General features: G+C 31.5%; 1 protein-coding gene across 2 annotated transcripts in view; it reads right to left on the reverse strand.

Annotated features, from left to right (window-relative positions):
- The window catches only part of LOC143064688 (ATP-binding cassette sub-family A member 2-like), a 78,214-nt gene that overhangs the window by 37,307 nt on the left and 15,778 nt on the right, over positions 1–25,129 (reverse strand). For both annotated transcript variants that reach the window (XM_076237709.1, XM_076237710.1), the window contains exons 5-20: positions 24,125–24,282; positions 22,330–22,451; positions 21,528–21,806; positions 20,419–20,520; positions 18,608–18,709; positions 18,305–18,367; positions 16,454–16,663; positions 12,208–12,343; positions 11,466–11,587; positions 10,008–10,136; positions 9,501–9,765; positions 8,824–8,999; positions 8,202–8,305; positions 1,465–1,579; positions 751–941; positions 321–471 (exon numbers count right to left, since the gene is read on the reverse strand). In XM_076237709.1, coding sequence (XP_076093824.1) covers positions 321–471; positions 751–941; positions 1,465–1,579; positions 8,202–8,305; positions 8,824–8,999; positions 9,501–9,765; positions 10,008–10,136; positions 11,466–11,587; positions 12,208–12,343; positions 16,454–16,663; positions 18,305–18,367; positions 18,608–18,709; positions 20,419–20,520; positions 21,528–21,806; positions 22,330–22,451; positions 24,125–24,282 — 2,425 coding nt within the window. The remainder of the gene's footprint in view (positions 1–320; positions 472–750; positions 942–1,464; positions 1,580–8,201; positions 8,306–8,823; positions 9,000–9,500; positions 9,766–10,007; positions 10,137–11,465; positions 11,588–12,207; positions 12,344–16,453; positions 16,664–18,304; positions 18,368–18,607; positions 18,710–20,418; positions 20,521–21,527; positions 21,807–22,329; positions 22,452–24,124; positions 24,283–25,129) is intronic.

Genomic DNA, 25,129 nt, shown 5'->3' on the forward strand with positions numbered 1-25,129 from the left:
TATCCATAGTTAAACGAAGAATTCAAGAGAGCTGCACACAACCTAAAACATACTATAAATTTTAAATGTTTTTTTTTAACAAGAAAAGGTATTACATAAATGTAAAATTTTAAGGGGCTTAAAGCTTGAGTCAATCTCAAAATATTGAAGTTTCTAAATACCCATTTAAGGTTGGAAACAACTGCTTTCAAAGAAAGCAAAGACTACATGTACAGTCTATGTATAAAGTGTATCTGTTACTACACATATTTTATTATCATGGCTTTGTGAAAGGCTTTGGCTTTTCTACAATGTACCAGTACAATGATATTAAAACCTACCACAAAAGATTTGATCTCTGCTGATATTTCATCACCTGCTACATCTTCCTTAATGGCTACATACATGTATGGTACATATGTCAGGAAATATATTATTCCTGCACAGGCTGCTGCTACTTTGGCTTTGGAATAAAATGCACTTATCAAGAACCTGAAATAGAATAATAATTGTATTATTACGACATTTAGGGATGATATATGTTTGACTAGGAATTTGTGATTTATCAGAATATATCAAGTGTTTGAAATAAATTTTAAATGACTAAATCTGCAATGAATTTTAGCAGCAGATTAAGCATTGATTGTACTGCACTGATTTTTGTGTTATACTAAAGGGGTGGCTATATATAATTGTAATGTGCTTATAAAATATGTTTTCCATAAAATTTTATAGTCTTGTCATAGACAGAAATTAAAAAAAAATACTTACGAAAATGATATTGTAGCAACAGCAAAGACTTCCAGAACAAGGAAAACAATAATTGGATTGCTATATGTTAAAACATGACCAAACTTTAACATGGCTGTCAAGGCTGCCATTGTAATGGAGAACTGTATAAATGTTGTTGTAAACCATGCACACCAATGGACTCCATTACTTAATCCCATCATTCTCATTACCTAAAAATTAAGACACTTATCAAACTACAAAACTTTTGCTCAAATACTTTATTCAGAGATATGCAAAATTTTCCTAAAAAGAAACTAAATTGATTTATTAAGAAAAGGGGTTGTGAGGTATAAATTAATAAGAGAAAGTAACACAATGACATAAAACAAAGGACACATAAAGGTCAACATGCAGATTTCAGCAATAGAAAAGTGTCTATACAATATCAGAATGTATAACTGATTCTGTAATCTGGAAACATTTTCACTTTTGGTATCTTGACATTTGTCTTAGTGTTATAAATATGATTAAAAATTTCATATACAGCAAACAGTACATTATATTGATAACTCATATATGTACACCTCTATGAATTTCATGCAATAACAATGGAAAGTCTTTGTCTTTATCCATTGTCTGGAGTAGCTTACTAGATATGTGCTGTTTCTAGGATGTCTATAACCATGTAAATTGTTTTGCATCAAGATTAAATGAGGAAGTATTACTGATTGCACTAAATAACATTTATTTTACCTCTTTCAAGCGCTGTTCTTTTTCATATACAATGCTTTGAACTAACATGGAGACAGAATAAAGCCAGGAGATCGTTAAGCACAAAGGGACAACATGTTCTACCATAAAAACAAATCTGAAATCATAAATAATTAAGTGGTATACTTGTATAATGCTTTAAACTCTCAATTAGTACATTAAGCATTTTTTTCATATGAGTTTAAGTTTCAGAATAGACAACTTTCGATGCATTTCCGTCAAAAACTGGTTTTAGTGAAGATCATTTGGTCGGTTCAGGGAATCATCACTTCCATTCCCATTGTTGTGAACATTAAATATCGCGGCAGTACCTTTTTGTAAACGTAACGTCTTCCCGGCAAATTTGACAGTTGCCGATTTAACGTTACGAAATTCCGCCAACATGTGGCGTTCGAATAACATCTTTGTTTTCTAGCTTGTTATGAATCCTACATTTCTTTAGTTACTTGTATTTACATGCTTTATATCGTTGAATCGGTGTCGAGACGTACGAAATTATGCTTGCTTTCTTTATAATTCATATGTATGTACGTACTGACAGTTATTTACATGATTTAACCTTGACCGGCAACGGACTATATTCTTACACGCAAGGATAAGGCGTGCTAAGTCTTATAAAAACCGGATTTTTCTTATAACGAAACGAATTTGAACCAAGCTTGAAAGAATACAAGAGGTAATAACGCATACACGAAAAACACATTCAAACGTTTTAACATATTGTATTTCATTTACCTGTATTTATTATTATTGATAATAATAATCTCTGATACTTTTAAAAGTTGTTTAGTCATTATTTAATATCCAGAAACCAAAGATATTGTTTTTAAATTAAAGATTGGCAACAATCTTTACACTGGTGGCAGCGAATTTAGTTTTCTTTCTTAAGAAAATTTTAAGAATCTACGTGAATATTTTATTAGGCACGCATTTGTTAAGTACATACATTGTTTTTGTCCATATTTTATGATATTTGGTTACACATAAAAAAAAAACCTAAACATAAAAAAAAAGACACTTCAACGAAGGCTGAGAAATAGATAGTACAGTTGGTGAATATAATTAAATTATAGTATATATTTAAGTAATTTTAAATTCAACAAGGATAAATTCTAATCCAAGTTGAAATAAAATAATATAGTTAGTTAAAATCTATATCAACAAGGATAAATTCTAATCCAAGTTGAAAAAGATATAATATAATAGATAGTCAGAATCTATATCAACAAGGATAAATTCTAATCTAAGTTGAAAAAAGATAAAATATAATAGTTCTCAGAATCTATATCAACAAGGATAAATACTAATCCAAGTTGAAAAGGATATAATATAATAGATAGTCAGAATCTATATCAACAAGGATAAATTCTAATCCAAGTTGAAAAGGTCATAATTTAAAATTTAATATATATCAACAAGGATAAATATTAATCCAAGTTGAAATTAATTAAGGGTACAATTCAACAAAGATAAATTTTAATCTAAGTTGAAAGTTTAAATATAGTAAAAGTAAAAGCCATATTCAACCAGGATAAATTTTAATCCAAGTTGAGTTTAAATTTAGGAGTCTATTTTTAACAAGGATAAATCTGAATCCAAGTTAAGTATTAGACTATAATTTTCCAATAGGGTCCAGTTGTAAAAACTATAGTCTATTTCAAAGTTGTAAATTAAAGTCTATTTCAAAAGCTTCTTTTTTACAAGGATAAATATAAATCTAAGTTGTAGATAATAATATTTGGATAAGGTCAAAGTTGAAAAAATTATAGTCTATTTCAAATTTGTTATTTATATAGTCTATTTCACAAAATAAGATATATTCATAATTTAAAAGGTGTTTTAAAAGTAAGACATAGTAAATTGTTTTTTCTATTTCAACAAGGATAAAAAGTAATCTAAGTTGAATAATTCTGAAAAACTACAAGATTAACAAGGATAAAGTTCAATCCAAGTTGATTAGTAAATTGAAACTCTTGATTTCATTTAGCAATTAAAAGTAAAATGTATAATTTAAGAGACAGATCTCGTATACCACAGGGGTCCAATTCACTTAGTAGGGGAATTACCACATTAGCTAGTCCAATCATTCCCAATTGGTCTGTTGCATCTACAAATATTGATACCTGCTCATTTGGTGATGTCACTTCTCATAATTATTTAGCCTCAAATCAGGCTATTAGTTTAAACCAGGGGGAGATAAATACAAGCCCCATGCCATTTAGTAGTACTGCGAATAATATTCAAAGAGAAGTAAGCACAAACCCATTTCTTTTCCCAACTCAAAGTAAGAGTGATAGTGCTATAGCGACTATAACAAAAGAAAAATCATGTGAGAGTGATGAAATAATAAAGATGAGACAGGAAATAGAGGCATTAAGAAATGAAAACCTTCAGATGAAAAACAATGCTCAATATTTCCCTCAGATGAAATCTGACCCTGTTATCAGCAGTCAAAATAGTTATGAAACCCAGCAACGTTCAACAAACTCCTGTAATAATATAAGATTGCCAGAGACACAGCAACGTTCCACAAACTCCTGCAATAGTATAACATTGCCAGAGACCCAGCAACGTCCAACCTACTCCTATAATAACACAACATTGCCAGACACCCAGCAACGTTCTACACATACATACATGGATACAACATTGTCAGAGACCCAGCAACAACCATCATATGCCTATGCAAATACGACAATACCTGAGATCCAGCATCGTCCAAACTATTCTTGTACGAGTACAATCATGCCTGAAATCCAGCAACATCCAGACTACCAGCAGTATCCAAACAATTCCTCAGTATCAAACTGGTTACCTAGGCAACAGTATGGCAGACCACAGCAACAATATGGCAGACCACAGCAACAGTACCATAATATTGAAAACTCCAAGATAGACAATGGGAGAAGAAACAGAGTGCCATTTTACAACGGCAGAGATCCATGGAGTGCCTACTTTATGCAATTCGAGCTCATTGCAGAGATAAACAGATGGGATACTGATACTAAAGCCATTGAATTAGTAACAGCACTTAAAGATGAGGCAATGGTTTATGCTTCCTACCTCTCACCAGAGACTAAAAGATCTTTCTTTGGGCTATGTGCAGCTATGTCTAATAGATTTGGTGACCATGGTTATCCAGAGACGTATAGACAAGAATTGCATACATTAAGGAAACAGGGCAAAGAAAACATCCATGAATATGCTTCCAGAGTAGAAATGCTAGTCAGACGGTCATTTCCAACTATTGACGTAGCCACTCACAGTACATTGAGTGTAGAGTACATGCTAAGGGGATTACCCGACCAGAGCATTGCTATAGAATTACTGACAAAGAGAATTACCAGTATGACTGAAGCTATCCACCAGGTGACTCTGTATGAAACATATAACAGAGGAAATAAAGATAGAAACATCCGTCAGCTGAGTATGCAGGAAACTGTTGATTTTGATGAAGGTGAAGATGATATCGAAATAAGGAAAGTTGGCGGGAAAAGATATGTAACTGAGGAGAGGCTTACACAATTTGAAAGAGGGATCACTCAGTCATTAGGGGAGATAATTCAGAAGGAAATGACAAAATTTAACAAACCAAATGTTAACCAAGGTTATAGGCAAAACCAGCCGTATAACAAAGACAAAAGAACAAAAACAAGAACCACAAGATGTTTTAATTGCAACGAAGAAGGGCATTACATCAAAGACTGTAAAAAACCAAAGAAAAATAAAAGCAGTACAGAAAACAGAGATTTTTCCAACAGCAATGAGACACAAGATGATTCTTTAAACTAATAAGGGCTGAGACTGTCGACCAAGTATCAGCCATTGATAAAATTATTGAAGTTAAGGATATAACTACCAGGAATGGACCATGTGGAGATGAATTTGATGCATTGACTCATGATCTGAGCTTGAATTTGTTGTTTGAGGGATTTGATGAATTACAGAAGAGTACACCTAGTGATGTAATTGGCAGTGCTGAACCGAGTCAGGCAATAGAGAAAAATATCGTCATTGATCGGGTGAGGGCAGCTACCATTACTGTTCCTTTGGTCATTAACAAGGTTGAAACCAAGGCAGTTATTGACACTGGAGCGGAGGTGACAGTTTTGAGTGAGGAACTGTATTCTAAAATTCCAAAAGACATGCGACCAGAACTGAAGAAGGCAACAAGGAATTTAGTGGTTGCAGAGGCTGGGAAGCATATGACAACAAGGGGAATAGCACAGATAGAGATGAAACTAGGAAATGAGATTTTCACATGGCCCATGTATGTAGCCCCAATTGGAGATAAGGTATTGTTAGGATGTGACCTGATAGATGAAAAGGACATAACTATCAACTGCAAGAGGGGACTCCAATTAAATGGTGAATGGATAGAATGCCAAACCACAAGACAAATAGATGGTATAGCTAGAGTTAGGATAAAAGAAGCAATTACCATACCAGCCAATTCTGAGATAATTATTGCTGGAGAGGGTTATGACACAGAAGGATTGTCCAGCCGGTATTCCATACTTGAACCAGTTGTTGAAGATAGTAGAAAAATTATGGTAGCAAGTACGCATGCAGACATGTGTGAATATATAGGAAATATTACAAGTGCAAGTTATAAGGGTAATCAGACGGACAAGGTCGATGTCCAAATGTTGCCTGAACTTTTGCAACATGTTACAGAAGATAATTTAAGTGTTACAGATGAAAATGTTCCTGTTACAGAAGAAGACGGAAACCAGTTTTGTCAGAAGGAAAAAATAAGTCAACTGAAAGATAGTTTCCGTAACACAGATTTAAACCAAACTAAGAAAGAACTTGAGAAGGAAAAACATGTAACTCAAGACACACAAAAAGATTGGAGAAAAAGGAAGAAAATAGCAGTAGAGGATACAGAAGGAGAAAGAACACAAGATACACAGACAGACCAAAAGAGATGAACCAATAATACAGTGAAGCTATTGGAAAAAGAAGACGTTGAAAATTTTAAAAACATTTTATTATACTGAAAAGACACAAATTCAGAAATGTGTTGACATTATTTATATGTATATTGTTTTGTATGCCGTTGGTACAATTTTACCATTATTCATGTCATGAATCGTGATATTAGGTTATTCGTGATTTAAACAAAAACAAATTTTCTTAATTTTAATATTCTATTGAGACAGCAGGTGCTTGTTTAAATTTTGTTCGATTGTATATAATGATTTAATCTTTCGTAGTTATTTAAATTTCGAGACGAAATTCTTTTTTTGACGGAGGGCAGTGTTGTGAACATTAAATATCGCGGCAGTACCTTTTTGTAAACGTAACGTCGTTCCCGGCAAATTTGACAGTTGCCGATTTAACGTTACGAAATTCCGCCAACATGTGGCGTTCGAATAACATCTTTGTTTTCTAGCTTGTTATGAATCCTACATTTCTTTAGTTACTTGTATTTACATGCTTTATATCGTTGAATCGGTGTCGAGACGTACGAAATTATGCTTGCTTTCTTTATAATTCATATGTATGTACGTACTGACAGTTATTTACATGATTTAACCTTGACCGGCAACGGACTATATTCTTACACGCAAGGATAAGGCGTGCTAAGTCTTATAAAAACCGGATTTTTCTTATAACGAAACGAATTTGAACCAAGCTTGAAAGAATACAAGAGGTAATAACGCATACACGAAAAACACATTCAAACGTTTTAACATATTGTATTTCATTTACCTGTATTTATTATTATTGATAATAATAATCTCTGATACTTTTAAAAGTTGTTTAGTCATTATTTAATATCCAGAAACCAAAGATATTGTTTTTAAATTAAAGATTGGCAACAATCTTTACACCCATGTTGAGCGAGTGGTTTGAATACTATGATGCTATATTGCACAAATCATTCAGCAAATTGAATTCTCATAATTGACAATCAGCACTAATGTCATTAGGAAATTGTAATTAAGTACCTACAGAACAAACATTATTTCTAGTTTATCCTGCACAATGATGATCACTAAGATGCTTGATGAACATTAATAGTGCAGGGATACAGGAGATCCCCTCTATCGGGCAAAAAACATCATAAAGGCGCACATAATAGACAAGCTTTTTTCCAGTGAAGTAAAAACTAGAAAGTGGTCTATTGACATGTGCTTTCAATTCACAAACAAAAATAACTTCATTTAATCTATCCTGTCAATAAATCTAGTCTATGTAATGACCTTAAAATATTTCAGTCTTTTTATTACTTTGATTTAAAAGTTTTGATTGTCTCCTTGGTATCCTCCGTCTTTTTCTTCGGTACAGCTACTTGTCATATTTATAGTAGTAAAGAGGGAAATTGTCAGAGGTATTGACCTGACTACCTCCTAAGTTCTTACTTGTCATATTTATAGTAGTGAAGAGGGAAATTGTCACATGTATTGACCCGACTACCTCCCAAGTTCTTACTTGTCATATTTATAGTAGTAAAGAGGGAAATTGTCACATGTATTGACCCGACTACCTCCCAAGTTCTTACTTGTCATATTTATAGTAGTAAAGAGGGAAATTGTCACATGTATTGACCCGACTACCTCCCAAGTTCTTACTTGTCATATTTATAGTAGTAAAGAGGGAAATTGTCACATGTATTGACCCGACTACCTCCTAAGTTCTTACTTGTCATATTTATAGCAGAAAAGGAATTGTATGATGTATTTACTGGATTATCTCCCCTGTTTACTTACTTGTCATATTTATAACAAGAGAAAGGGAATTGTCTGATGTATCCACCAGGTTCAATAACATCTCTTCCAGTCTGGACATCAATAATAGCTCTCTCAATAATATCCTATCAATATAAAAGTAATCTGTTGATACTCTTGTATTTTAATGCTACACATTACAAATAAGAGAGTAAGCGAAGGGTACATATAATGAAGTAATCAAATGATAAAACCTTGGTAATTTCCTTTAAGGAAGGTGATTTGGATTTTTGTTCTATCATTGATTTATACTTCAAACGCAGTTCAGAAATACCTATCAGAAATGTTTACATTGGCCAAAGACTCCTTTAAACTCCTAGATTGACAAAAAGTATATTCAATTGAAGACTTGTAATGTCTTATTTTCTATTAAATTTGATGTTGGATTGCTGTCACTTACTTTACCATTTATAATATCTCCTTTAAATTAAATTATGCTGCCCAGTTACCATTTATAGACCCATTGGTTGCCTTCGGCTGTTGTTTGCTCTATGGTCGGGTGGTTGTCGCTTTGACATATTCACCATTTCCTTTCTCAATTTTATCTCATTTAAATTAAGTTATGCTAAACTGTCAGTGTGCTTGACCAGTCTAAAGACTTTACCTGTATCCACACAAATCCAAAATGGTAGTATTGATAAGTCCATGGACCTGGTCCAGGAAACCAGTATCTATTGCGGACAAACTTTGTTGTTGGTGTAAAAGATGTATTTTGTCTTATTTTGAATGTCACATGGGCTGGTAGCTCTCCTGTCTTTGGCATATTTTCAAATATTACACCTGGAATACTATTATATACTAACACCAAGTTACAAAATTATTTCATGCGAGTACAGATCTAATTTATAAACTCAGCTATTTTCCATTATAAACTAAGTTTATGCTTAAACCCATTTTTAATAATTTTATTTTTAAAGCTATATTCCTTTTTTTTTTTTAAGGATACAAAATTTCTCAAATCTGTCATGGGATCAACCTGAGATTCTCATATCAAGCAAAGGTTTGGGGTCTTGAGAAGGGTACTGGACTGATAAAAGATATAATAGACCAATTTCAAGTTCTTTTAAAATTATGCAAGAGTTAGGACTAGGTTGACCCAAAGACAATCAGCTTAAATTACATCATTGATAATCGACAACTGCGACAATATTTTTGTATATCAAAGTCAGATGTGGACCTCTCAAGTGTATTGAACAATAGTTCAGTTATACCTGTATTCAACAAATTTCTGTATGCTTGGTTTAATTTTTTTTCAAATATCGCTTTTTCAGAAAATCTTACCTGCTACTGTTGTGACATTTTCATGATAGGCTTTGGTTAAAAAGTAGTTAACTAAATCTTCTTCAGAAGCAAATCCACGGAAAACATCCAAAGTAAAATTTGATATTAGTGACAACCAGCTGCAGGCTGCATTATCAATGGAATCTAATTGATGAAGAAAGTGGCTTATATCTGGTACTTCTCTTTGTAAAAACTTGGTCATTAATGGGGAAGATTTAATATAACTTGTAATCAGTCCATGTGTATTATTGATTTCTTGTTGCATCTGAAAAATAAAAATAGATAAATAAAAAATTATGTTGCTGTATTACATTCAGAAAAAGAAACCCACAATTCTAATTTGTCATAAAATGACACATTGAAAAAAATGCTTTAATGTTGCCACCATTTCATTACCATTTATGGACTTCAATTGTGACATTCATGTTATACAAGCTTTGTTTCTTCCAAGTTGTATGTGTATTATTGTTGTATTTTTTATGGAATATCCTTGTATTAATGACTCACTTGTCTTATAGATATCAGGTTATGTTCCGTTTTATTTTCCAGTAAGTAAGCTCTGAGTTCTGCTGAAACATTCTGCCATCTTCTGGCATATATATTAACTTCCTGAATCAACTGGAATGTTTGATTAGCCTAGAAATTAAAAAAAAACCAACAAATAGTTAGTATTTGTCCATAGAAGTATCAATTCTGTTAGAAATTCATGAAAAAATAAACACAAAATTACTGCTATATCATATGGTTTTATAATATTTAAGCTAACTGGTATAATCCTCCATATAGGATTCATGATCAGAAATACATAGGATACAAAAGCCACTGGCCTTGTTTAGTCTTGTATGTTTTTATTTTAGTTCATGTGGAGTTTAGTGAGTCTTCCATTTTCACTGAACTTGTCTACATTTTTTGTTTAGTGTCCTGCTTAATCCTGCCTCTGGGTGAAGGATTGTCTTACTGTGCTGAAGGTCCATTGGTGGCCATGGGATGTGTTCTGATCTTTGGATTGTAGATAGCAACTACTATATTCCTGACTTGGTAAGACATTTTAAGGAAAAATGGTGGTTGAACCTGGTTTTATGGATAGCCAAACCTACCACTTATATGGCAATGTTATAAACAACATTATCTCTTACAAAGAGATACCATAAGCAAATTTTAATTTAATTAATTTCTTTTTATTTGCCCATGAACATAATAAAAAGTTATACACAGTTCATACACAAAAATCATAATATATAGATATACAACATTTTAATAGATAGACACTGCTGAAAAAGTTCGGTATATTGCAGAATATGATTACAATACAAAGGAAATAGAATATATATATCTGTTGTTTATCTTTGTTTTTAAGACAAATATTAAGTTTAGATTCTTACATACCAAGTGATAGTAAATGTACAGTTAAAATATCACCTTTGTAATAATGGTATCTGCAGCTGTATTATTTGGAGCATACAGTACTTTAGATACCAAGTGATGGTAAATTTACAGTTAAGATAACTACCTTTGTAATAATGGTATCTGCAGCTGTTTTATTTGGAGCATACAGTACTTTAGATACCAAGTGATGGTAAATTTACAGTTAAGATTCCTACCTTTGTAATAATGGTATCTGCAGCTGTTTTATTTGGAGCATACAGTACTTTAGATACCAAGTGATGGTAAATTTACAGTTAAGATAACTACCTTTGTAATAATGGTATCTGCAGCTGTTTTATTTGGAGCATACAGTACTTTAGATACCAAGTGATGGGAAATTTACAGTTAAGATAACTACCTTTGTAATAATGGTATCTGCAGCTGTTTTATTTGGAGCATACAGTACTTTAGATACCAAGTGATGGGAAATTTACAGTTAAGATACCTACCTTTGTAATAATGGTATCTGCAGCTGTATTATTTTGAGCATACAGTACTTTAGATACCAAGTGATGGGAAATGTACGGTTAAGATAACTACCTTTGTAATAATGGTATCTGCAGCTGTATTATTTGGAGCATACAGTACTTTAGGATTACTGAACAATACATGAACTAGGATCTTCAAATGATTCTGTTGTGCTGAAGACGCGTCTAGATCACCTGCATGGAGAAATTATAGTTATTCAATCACTTGATGGATTCATTGCTTAACATAGTTGTCGTTTTTTGCTGTAAAACATATTTGTTTTTCGTTCATTATTTTGTACATAAATTGGGCCGCTATTTTTTCTTGTCTGAACTATTGTACATTTTTCATTTTAAGGCCCTTTTTAAATAGCTGACTATTTTGTATGTGTTTTGCTCAAAGTTGAAGGTCATACAGTGACCTGTAGTTGTTAGTTTATGTGTCATTTGGTCTCTTGTGGAGAGTTGTGTCATTGGCAATCAAACCACATCTACACTTTTAGATAGTCATTTTCTTATTTTTTTAAAGTTTAAATAACATTTAATACGGACAGACAGACAGAACCCCAGTATTTCATGTCCCCCCGCAATGAGTTATGCGGGGGACAAAAATAGAAAATGCATTAGTGAGACAACATATTATCAACACTGTCAACTCAAATAAAATGCATCAGGTCAACTAATAAGTAGTTTTTTTTTTCGATCGTAAACTCACAAATACAACTATATAGCATTACTTTCTTCATTATGACAAATTAAAGGTCTACATTAAAATAATGTGAACTGTAAAGTAAAAGGTATTAAACAAGACTTACGGAGATCAAAATGTTGAATTCCACCTCCTTTTGTTGATTTCTTGGCAGGATTTATGTGAGCATGTGTTTCTTTACCACATATTGTTTTCTGCACTACATTCCATAAATGTAACATTCCATACATCTTAGTTTTTGTCTATAAAATAAACTTTTCCTGTGTACCTTAATTCTATAACAAAGTCATATACTTCAATTGTGATGGTTTATTATTCCTTGTTTTCTGTTGCTTATTAAGTTTCTTTAACATTATACTACCTATGCTATGTTACCATCCTTACTCATCTTTGTATTCTCATTGGCATTTATATTTTAACATTTCTATCATAAATATTTCTGAAAATTGAGGAATAATTTACCCCAAAGTTTTAACTTTTGTTTACTTATATCAATGATCTTGTGGTAGATTTTTTGCTTAGCTTTCTAATACAAATGTTAACCAGATGCTCCGCAGGGCACAGCTTTATACGACCGCAGAGTTTGAACCCTGAACAGTTGGGGCAAGTATGGACACAACATTCAAGCTTGATACAGCTCTGAATTTGGATTGTGATTAAATAGTTGACACAACATAGGTTTCTGACACATAATGAATGTGATCTAAGAAATTAAACTTAATAAACAGCTGCGCCATGAGCGCATGATACGCCCGACGTCTTGTGTGGAAGTTTTATGCAATAATCATAAACAGTTTCTGAGAAAGTTTTAAGCAATTACCATTTATTGCTTTTGAGACACGGCGGGACATGTGAAACCCCCCCCACCCTGTTTTTTTTTTACAAATATCACTAAAATAAAATTTTGAATCAAACCAAAAAGTATACAGATCTTTAGATTAATATAACAAAGAATTGTGTACAGTTTCAAGCAATAATCATAAATTGTTTTTGAGATAGGGCGCGACATGTAAAAAAAAACCCTCCCCTTTTTTACAAAATACTCCATAACTCAAAAATAAAATTTTGAGTCATCACCAAAAAGTATACAGATCTTTAGATTAATATAACAAAAAAGTGTGTAAAGTTTTAAGCAATAATCATAAATCCTTTTTGAGATACGGCACGACATGTAAAAAACCCCTCCCCCTTTTTTACAAAATACTCAATAACTCAAAAATGAAATTTTGAATCATCACCAAAAAGTATACAGATATTAAGATTAATATAACAAAAAAGTGTGTAATGTTTTAAGCAATAATCATAAATGGTTTTTGAGATACGGCACGACATGTAAAAAAACCTCCCCCTTTTTTACAAAATACTCAATAACTCAAAAATGAAATTTTGAATCATCACCAAAAAGTATACAGATATTAAGATTAATATAACTAAGAAGTGTGTAAAGTTTTAAGGAATAATCAAGAATTGTTTTTGAGATACGGTGCGACATGTGAAAAAAAACACACCCCTGTTTTAGTTACAAAGTGCCGTAACTCAAAAAGTTTAAATCTTATTTTCACCAAAAAGTATACAGATCATTTGACCATCATAAAAAACAACTATATTAAGTTTCATGAAATTTAGATAAGTCGTTCTCAAGTTACGGTGCGACATGTTTACGCCGGACAGACGGACGGACAGACAGACGGACGGACGGACGGACAGACAGACAGACAGACAGACGGACGGACAGACAGACGGACGGACGGACACCGGACATTTGTATACCATTATATGTCCCGTCAAAATTTTGACGGGCGTATAAAAACTTAAAAATTTTAAATTGGACATTTACCTATTATGGTCCAATATCCAAAATCTAAATACATGGTTAGATTCAGCATATAAAAGAACCCCAAGAATTCAATTTTTGATGAAATCAAATAAAGTTAAATTTTGGACCTTTTAGACCTCAATGTGGACCAATTTGATAACCGGGCCCAAATATCAAAAATCTACATACATGGTTAGATTCAGCATATATCAAAGAACCCCATATATTCAATTTTTGTTGAAATCAAACAAAGTTTAATTTTGGACCCCGATTTGGACCAACTTGAAAACTTGGCCTATAATCAAAAATCTAAATACATGTTTAGATTCAGCATATCAAAGAACCCCAAGGAGTAAATTTTTGTTGATATCAAACAAAGTTTAATTTTGGACCACTATTTGGACCAACTTGAAAACTGGCCCCATAAGCAAAAATCTTAATACATGTTTAGATTCAGCATATCAAAGAACCTCAAGGATTAAATTTTTGTTGAAATCAAACAAAGTTTAATTTTGGACCCCGATTTGGACCAACTTGAAAACTGGGCCCATAATCAAAAATCTTAATACATGTTTAGATTAAGCATATCAAAGAACCTCAGGAATTCAATTTTTGTTAAAATCAAACTAAGTTTAATTTTGGACCCTTTGGACCTTAATGTAGACCAATTTGAAAACGGGACCAAAAATTAAAAATCTACATACACAGTTAGATTCAGCATATAAAAGAACCCCAATTATTCAATTTTTGATGAAATCAAACAAAGTTTAATTTTGGGCCCTTTGGGCCCCTTATTCCTAAACTGTTGGGACCAAAACTCCCAAAATCAATCCCAACCTTCATTTTATGGTCATAAACCTTGTGTTTAAATTTCATAGATTTCTATTAACTTATACTAAAGTTATGGTGCGAAAACCAAGAAAAATGCTTATTTGGGCCCCTTTTTGGTCCCTTAATCCTAAACTGTTGGGACCAAAACTCCCAAAATCAATCCCAACCTTCCTTTTGTGTTCATAAACCTTGTGTTTAAATTTCATAGATTTAAATTTAAACTAAAGTTATAGTGCGAAAACCAATGTGTCTTCGGACGACAATGACGTCGACACCAACATCATACAAATATATGACGGCAAATTTTTTTTGCGGTCGTGTAAAAAGTAAGAGCACATGGAAACTATCTAAGGTCTTGGAACAGACAACTCTGTAAATTCAGATATGAAAAATAATAATTCTGACATTTTAGTACTGTTAATGCATTTATCAATGTGATTATTTAAGAATGGACAAAAATGTGAGAATAATTATTGCGATTTCAGGGAAATCTGCATATCGATATCAGGGCTCACACTGCTTCAGAATCATAGGGAGATATTATAAAAAAGAAGATGTGGTATGATTGCCAATGAGACAACTATTTACAAAAGACCAAAATGACACAGACATTAACAACTATAGGTCACCGTACGGCCTTCAACAATGAGCAAAGCCCATACTGCATAGTCAGCTAAAAGTGACATCTCTTTCTGGAACTGATGGGAGAAGTTGTGAGATTTGGAAGAGAAGTGCTCCTTCAAATGCTCGCTAGAATGCTTGGATTTTACTATAGTTTAAAGGGTCATATGTAAATAATGTTCTTTTTATATTGTTCAATTCATATCTGAAAATACAATTAAAGTAACAGTTCAAACTCAAAGTTGTTTGAGTTTAGGTTCTTGTGAGAAACTACCAACTAAATATCTAGCACTAAAAAAATATTTTTTTATGTCAAAAGGTAAAGAAATTATGATATATCAATTACAATTTAATTAAAAGCTATTTTGTGTATGAAATTTAGTGTTTCTCATCAAAAGATATATACAAAGTTAAGCTGGGCCATAATAAGTTGAATTAGCATAATAGTCTCCGAGTTAAGCAACTTTAATCAATATTTTGAAACAATCCATATAAATTATATGGAATTATATACACTAATGATTAGATGTAACCCAAAGTCTGTTAATACGTTTGGAATGTGTAATTTTCCATATTGGGATCAATATTCTTCTGTCAGCTGTTCCATCCATGCGCCCTGTAGTTATTATTGTAAAAATAGGGATTTCGGTTCTGTTCCGCAGTTAGAATTGGTCAATGGCAGACGAATGCAAGAAAAATTACAAAAATTAACGATGTTTGACAAGCTATTTGGAAAGGAACATGACGTTTTTTATGCAATAAATGGAATAAACATTTACTGGAGACAACTTTTATCACGTTTAAATGAAGTAACAAACTTATTTTGCCGCCGAAAGCTAGGTTGATGTACGTTTTCGAGTAACAAGCACCAGAAGTGCATGTAGTTATAAAAAGTTGTCTTTTTATTAAATAACCTGCTACTTTTAATTTGACGCAACCATGCATTAATTTTTAATTAGACATTTCCTTTAAATGTTCAACTCAATTATAAAACCACCATCCATCAAATCTATAAAAAAGTGCCTTTCAAACCCCTAGTAAAAATAATAATCTATGAATTTACAGTAATTTAATCAATATTTACTGGATCATTATTGCCTTTATGACCCCCTTTGCCATCCTCATCGTCTTTTTTACTATCCCCACTATTAGGTGGCCTCCCTGTTGTTGACATATTCATAGCAGGTGGTGTAGCTGAAGTACTGTTACCATCTATACAAGCATCTTGTGGAAGATAATCAGCTAAATAGGCCATTTCTGTCAACGTCACTTCAAATTCATAAAACTTTTGAAGCTGAAATAAAAGATTTATCATTATTAGTTTTAGTATTTAGAGCTTTGCTTAGTCTTCAGTTTTCTATGTTGTGTCTTATTTACTATTATTTGTCTGTTTTTCTATTTTTTTGTTAGCCATGGCGTTGTCAGTTTATTTTCGATCTATGAGTTTGACTGTCCCTCTGGTATCTTTCGTCCCACTTTTATCTAGCATCTTATATCATTGTTAAGAAGTTATGTATTGTGAACCCTACAAGTCTTAGTCTAGGATTCATTGGACCAATAATGCTTTGTGAAATATCATGATTCAGAAGGTTTTAAAAACCACAGTGGTAATTGAGCCATAATCTTCAAAGACCTTAATATTTATCACTACATTCACAGGTATTGTAACCATTAGGATGAAATATAAATACCAAGTAGTACAGACTGATATATAGCACTTGGAAAGAAAAATTTATAGATAAATATGAGTAAAAAAGTTTGATAACAGAAAACACATGTCATGTATGGAAATATTGTAACACAAGTCTTGTAAATTAACAGATGTCCTGCTAGAATGTTCATGTTTAAAACAGTTGGCAAGTGTTGAATAAGTGTACAGCTCTCAGCATGTACTTGTGTATATCTCTCTATTTCTAGAACTGCGATGGTACTATAAACCGTGATTGTCACACTGATGTGAAAAGGTTAAATGCTTGTGTGTTTTTGATTACGCCAAAGTGTGACACTATCTTGTTGATAGCTACCCAAAGTGTGATAGTGGTTACGATAAAGTGCTATGGATAACACAAATCATATTTTCAATGTTTTTTTCATGTAGACATGTCGATGAAGAAGTCAATTACTTTTTTAAAAGGAGCTTTTCAGTCTTTTTTTTATGTAAATCATAAAAATTATACAACTGTTTAATTTAAAAAGTCAGGACAAATAGTCATTGAATTTGAAATCCTCACTTCAGCGTTGTCGGTTAGTCAGATTGCAATAAATAAGAGACCATCACAATTCAGTTCATTTATATGGGGACGAAGTCCCAAATAACAGTAGAAAAATCAATAAAAAAAATAAAAAAAAAAAAAAAAAAAAAATCGGGAAAATTTTCCCCGAAATTTTCATTGTACTAATGAACTCAAAATCGTTCAATTTTTTTTATGTCATGTTTTGAATTCCCGCATCTGCGTGGAAATCTACAATGTACTTCCTTTTTCCGGTCTTGTTAGTATGAAACTTTGAGTAAAAAATATATTTATCAGTCTAGTATAAAATAGGAAGGAACGCAATACCAATTTCATTTTTAAAAATGATATGAAAAAACGATACCTGATGATAGCGTTTCTTTGTTTACATGGCATATGATGTCATAACTTAAACGTCACAACTAAAATCCCTAACAACAGAACCAAAATCGGAAACGTTACGGTATTTCCGTTTTGTCTTTTTTTAACAAATATTTAAGTTACAAAAAAATCATTCATACAGACTTCGTCCCCATTTACAGGTAATGCCGGCCTCATATTATAGTTATCAGTATTATTAACATAACTAGAAAGACGTGAATAAGTTTACTATTTTTCCAATTTCAGGGGCCAAATAATTGCTCTTATTATACCTCATCCTTTATTTGGTTTGTGACTTGTAGTCCAAAAGAAAATGATCTTACCTTTGTTATAAATTCCTGAATGTCATGTACTTCTTTAGTTATATTAAAACTGTCCAAATGAAACTGAAAAAATAATTATAATCCATATTAAAAATATATGATTGACATACTTATAAGACTGAGTATAGTAATACAATTTTTCATATGTTTAAAAAATATATTGTTATTTATCTCCATAATCTGCAAAACTAATCAGAACACTTAGTTGAATAAATCATCTTGTAACTATAAAATTTCACATCCTATATTGCTATTTTTATCATTCTATTTTCTAGTGACTACCAAGTTACCATACAAACTTACAATTTCTACAATTTCTGTCCCATTAATTTGGCTCTGAAGTTCTGATGATAAACTTTTCAACTCATCTATACTCATATTACATAAACGTTTTTGTAGTTCCTCCTAAAATAAACAAATATAATTTAACCAATTAGCAACAAAATTATGCCTAACTTTTCTGTTCAATTCAAAATTTCAGTGCCTTTTCAACCATTTAGATGTTATACTGTAGATTCAGTTATTTTCGTGGATTGAGGAAAACTTACATATTCATGGATATTTTATCTTGTGGTTTTACAATCTTTGAATAGAATGCCTATAAACAATTTGTTATTTGTTGAACATTTGAATTTGTGGTTCAACTGTTCCCATGAAATCAACGAAAATTGGTATTCAACTACTGTGGATTCATTTATTTTCGTGGGTATCAATTTTCGTGGATAGAGAAAAAAAGACGTTTCGTGGTATACGTAAATTCGTGGATTGCTGATTACAACACCAAAAAATTAGATACGTAATTCGTGGATTTCCTTTTGATTTAGGAGATCAAATAACCTCCTTGGTTTGATCAATAATGAAACAAAACAAAAAAGAAGGAATTCATTGAATTGTCAAAATCCTCGCTTGGTCATTCTAAGTTAAAGTGCTCATTGATAACTTGATTACAATAATGGACAGAGACAGCTAATTAATTGTTTGTTTTACAATTTATAAATTCTTGTCTGAATTCTATAAGGCATTCAAAACTTTATGATTGAAAGCTCATTTCCCTAATCACGATATAATAAACAGTGGTATAAGTATAAGGTGTGGAAATAAATGTTCCTGTCATAAACAATATTACCTACGGGCAATATCTCCGTACTTAATCCTATTGATTTTTAATCACTGGTAAATCACTAACTATGACACGGTAATTAACAACTTGCAGTTTTAATCAATTTTAAAAAGTAAATTATCACTGATATTCGATAAATTTATTATAGATTTAATCAAATACTTGTATCTTCTTTCAATAAAAAACACGTGTTATGTTACAATGTTTATCGCTAGTCAACACTATACTAGAACTGCCTAACATAACCGGAAATAAACATCCGACTCCATACACATTTCTCGGGATTATTCTTCGTTGAATTCTTAAATTCGTGGTTCGCTGTGACCCACGAAACCCACGAAAATTGGTATACCACGAATAAAAATGAATCCACAGTAATAATAATGAATACACAGTACATATGTATATTTTGTAATTGATTTAAAACAATGTAAATAGGCACTTAGAGAGCTTAACTATTCAATACAGCTTTATGTTGGGACTGTACCTGTTTAAAGCCTTTACAATATATTGTTCATATTAAAAAGGGGTAGGGTTGAATTCTTGAAAACTTTAATCCTACAGGACCAGAAACCTGTCCTAAGTGAAGAACTTCTTATCCACTGCTTCATGTTTTTTCATAGTTTTCTGTTGGGTTTTTTTCTCAGAATTTTATGTTTTTCTTTTGTGAGTTGTTGTCTCATTGATGTATATATTGAAATTATGTATTGGAACTCAGTCTCTTTCTAAACAACTCATTCATAGACAAGACAAGACAAGACAATTTATTACAACTTAGGCACACGTATGGTGCTACAAGAGGATAACAATTATACATTAACAATTACATAAATACTAATATACATTTACAAGCAAGACACACAATAAATAAATAAGTTATATCATACAATAAAACTGAAATATATTTGGTTGATTTGTTTGCAAAATTCTTAAATCACATGATTTTACATCATCTGATAACTATAAATTACAATGCTTAAAATAATATACCTACCATAAGAATTTTATCTGAAGATGAATCTTGAATAAATATCTGTAAAAATTCTTTACTATCACAGCTAATTTTATGTAAATTAGAAGGAGACAATAGGATCCCCTGAAATTGTAAAATAATATTCATCTTACACAACATGCACAAATAGAGTTATATTACTATTTATCCTCCATGCGATCTCTAAAATGTTTAAATTGAAAGAAAACTTATAATTATTATTTATTACAAATGAATTTGATATATACAGTAACATTATTATAAACCACCTGGTAGTTTTGTTGCTGTATTTCTTTTAGCCACATGTAAAATCTCTGTGGATTCATTCACAAAATATATTGCAATTTTAGTATAACTGCAGTCTTTATATGATACAAAATATCTTTAAAGGCCTAAAACTTGATAATAACATGTTTCTCTTTTTTTTTTATATAGATTAGATCCTTTGTCTCCCATTTGAATGGTTTTACCTAGTAATTTTTGGGGCCCTTTATAGTTTGCTGTTTGGTGTGAGCCAAGGCTCCGTTTGAAGACCGTACTTTGACCTATAATGGTTTACTTTTACAAATTGTGACTCGGATGGAGAGTTGTTTCATTGGCACTCATACCACATCTGATATTTATTCACAGTGTTTATTCCATCTATGGTTTAATTAATGCTGTCTTATGTTCAAAATATCATAGGACACTATTTTTTTCCAGATTCAAATTTCTTATCAGAGTTATTTCATAATAGCATGATTAGGTAGTGGGTTGCTTTTAAGTACTATTTGGGATTTCTACAGAAATTGACACTTGAAGACAATCCCACTTGCAGATTTTAATTCTTTTTTATAACACATACAGATATTTCATTCTTTTTTATAACACATACAGATATTTCATTCTTTTTTATAACACATACAGATATTTCATTCTTTTTTATAACACATACAGATATTTCATTCTTTTTTATAACACATACAGATATTTCATTGACAAAAGACATGATACGGTAAACATGTCATTTATAATTGTAAGATAAGAACATCTTAACTGCCTAACAATTTAGTCCAAGTTTAACATTGAAAAAGAGATTTCACACAATAATTTCATCTGCTTAAATATAATACCTTAAGAATTTGAGCAAGTTCATTGGCTGGCAAGTTAAATGTATCATTTGAAAGAAGATCAGGATCCATCATATGATTTATCAACTTTTGAATAGCACTATTGTGTAAAGTATCTTCAATACTTGAATCCTGATGCGTAGGTAAATATTTAGTCAAATGATGAAGTATGGTAAATGGTCTGAGATCATGGGTGAACCCTGTTTCTACTTCACGTCGTACTCTCACTTTATATCCCTCTTCTGTATAAAGTATGTCTGATCCAAAAAGAAGTTGGTAAATCTGCAGAAAAATTAGATATGTCTATTTCATAATGTTATGATGACATATAAGATGATGACAGTTCTAAAATGGTCAGATAAAGTATGTTTTACTGAATTTTTGTGCCTTTTATTATCAATATAATTCATGTTTTGGAAGTAAAACATTTCACAAAGAATGCTGAAGTGATCAAGAATCACATACAAGTCACAATATAATAATACCTATTTACACTTATGTTTGCTGCTACTCCTTACATATTAGGTCAAGATATGTCAAATTTAAGCATCAATTATCAACCGTATTGCATTCATTAGAAACTTTTGCTTTTGAATGAGTAGGAAAGCAAGGTAAATTTGTCAATTTTAAACCAATTTTTGAAAGTTTAATGTTGTTCATGACCTATCTTTTTCTTTTTCACATACTTATATATACTTTCAACATATTCAATTCTGAATTTCTATAAAGCAAAAAGATTAACTTTAGTGTTTATAAAATAAAACTTTACAGATGCTTTCACTTATTTTGAGTGTAATTTACTCACTTTGCGTATATTTATTGTAGAATTTAACAATGAATTGACATCTTCTATTGGAATAGACAGGTTATTATGAAGAAAGTCTGCAAACTCATCCTCGTCAGTCAACACAGAGTACACTGTTAAATCTACAATTAATAAACTGTTAACACAGAGATATGTCTCGCCTTTTTGTAATTTTGATTATGCAAATGTTGAAATCGAAATAGCAATACTCTAACATCTTACACAAGTTATGCAAATATTCAAAGTCAATGAAGCATGACTGAGTTATAACTTATATGGCTAAACAATCTCCATGTAAATGAAATGTGCCAATGCTAATACAACTGCATACCAAATACCATTGACTTATTATAAGTCCTTCCCAAATCTAAATACAAACATGAACTTGTAAACTATGTAAAAGTTTAAAAGTCAATAAACCATGAAGAGGGTGTGGGGCTATATAATCTCCATGGAAACAATACTTGCAAATGCCAATGCATACCAAATATCAATGACTTAACATAAGCAGTTCATCTTAAACTGATCTAATCACAAACTAATACATGTAAACTGAGATAAGTTTCAAAGTCATTAGACTGTGACTGAAGGGCAAGGCCAAATATTCTCCATGGAAATGAGATGCACCAAAGCTTATACAACTGCATACCAAATATCATTGACCTATCACTAATGGATCCCCTTGAACTGACCTAATCACAAACTAATATATGATAACTAAGAAAAATTTTCAAAGTCAATAGACCATGACTAAGGGGGTAGGGCCAAATAATCTCCATGGAAATGAGATGTGCCAATGCTTATACAACTGCATACCAAATATGATTGACGTACCACTTGTTGTTCACCATAAACTAGACCTAATCACAAACTAATACATTGTTGACACTGTTGCCGTCGCCGATAAGGCGAGACAAAAATTGAGGAGGCATTTATAAAGTAATCTAATTCTTACAATTGTTACTATCTGAAATACAATGTCTCTGCATTGATAAATCATCAATGATTTATTGCTTGTAGTTGCTACAATCTGGACCTTAATGCAAACTGAAGCAAGGCTAACCATGAATTACATGTAGACTAAGGTGACCATAATTTCTAGAAGTAGGAGACTATCATTACTGTTAAATAATTGTACACTTCAAAATAATAAATTATTTATATCTTGTAGTTTATATGAAGACCCTACTTTGACCTATAATGGTTTACTTTTACGAATTGTGAATTGGATGAAGAGTTGTCTCATTGGCACTCATTCCATAACATCTTATATATATTTAGTGCAAAGCTAAGTGAGAACCATTTATGCATAAATGTAGATCAAGGTGGAAACCTTATGAATAATTCCATTTATTTATTTTGTTTATACTCTGTTTAATGGGATGCTGTCTCATTGATGTTTACTTCATATATGTCATTTATCAACTCTTTTTCTCAATAATGCCAAACATAAATGGTTGCATACAAACAATGAGGGCCCTCATGGGGTTTTTGATTATGTGATTACTTGGCCGTTTTTTTAATGATTATTTGATTATTAAGCCAAATATTTCATGATTATTTGATTACCTAGGACTGTATTTTTAGTTTATGATTATTTGATTACTAAAGATAAGCAAATATTTAATGATAATGTGATTATATTGGCAAAAAAATGGTGATTATGTGATTACTAGGACCCCCCATGAGGGGCCTCAACAATCGGTCTTCATTATTGCAGACAGATTTAGAGGATGGTTTGAAAGTAAGACACACAAGTTACTACATAAAAAAAAACTGAATGTTAGTAACTCACTTTTAGTACTATGAAATGCATCATGCATATCTGCAGTATTGTCTATAATACTTCTAAAGGTATCTGGAAGGTCATCCATTTCGGATGGAGAGTAACCTTCCTGGAAGAAATGATGATTTTCTGCTACCGTCTGCAATCTGTTTAAAAACTCTGTAGTTCTGAAATTACACCATGTAAATAAAATAAGTTGAGTTAATAAGAATTTTAAGCTTAATCTTGAGTGTGTCTTTCTTTCAAATAATGTTAAGTTATTCAGGTATTTTTCATCATTTGTTTCAAATTTCATCACTCATACAATAAAAAAACTGTTGACACAGAGATAAGCCTTCACCTATATGTAATTTTGATAGTACCGGTAGATTGATTCAGATGTTAAATTAAAACTGCAATACTTTAAAATGTAACACAGTTCTGCCAACTTTTCATGAAGCAAATGTGTGAGATTTGGCCAAAAGAGAAAAAACAATAGATCAAAGGAAAATGCAGCCAAGAAAGCATAAACATGTGCGAGTCTCACACTAAATGACTACTACCCCAAACAAAAAATATGCATATCCTTTCAACTAAGCAAAAGAGATAGATATTCACTTATATATTTTTTTTATTCAAGAGATTTTTTGTCATGTCAATGTGTGTGTGAGGTGCAAAACCAAATGTCTGAAAAATATTTCTTTTTAAAGTATTAACTATAACTGAATTTGAATAAAGATAGCAAAATTTTGTTGAATAATATAAGATACAACAGTTACTTTTATAATGAGTATTTTTTTCTGACATTAAAGCTAAAGCAACCAACTTCAAGTCTATGACAGCAATTTATTAACAAATGAACCAGAACAAGTGTAAACTTTCCCTGTGTCAGACTGCACATCAAATATTAACTCAATGTATGCAGCCATAACACAATTAGTGTATCATATATAATGATATATTGATTAAACCACATATCCTCGTAACTTTAAAAAAAAGACAAGGGCATAAAAGAAGTTAGTGAAGTTTTTGTCT

The sequence above is a fragment of the Mytilus galloprovincialis genome, chromosome 2 (assembly GCF_965363235.1).
Source record: "Mytilus galloprovincialis chromosome 2, xbMytGall1.hap1.1, whole genome shotgun sequence".
NCBI classification, from domain to species: domain Eukaryota; kingdom Metazoa; phylum Mollusca; class Bivalvia; order Mytilida; family Mytilidae; genus Mytilus; species Mytilus galloprovincialis.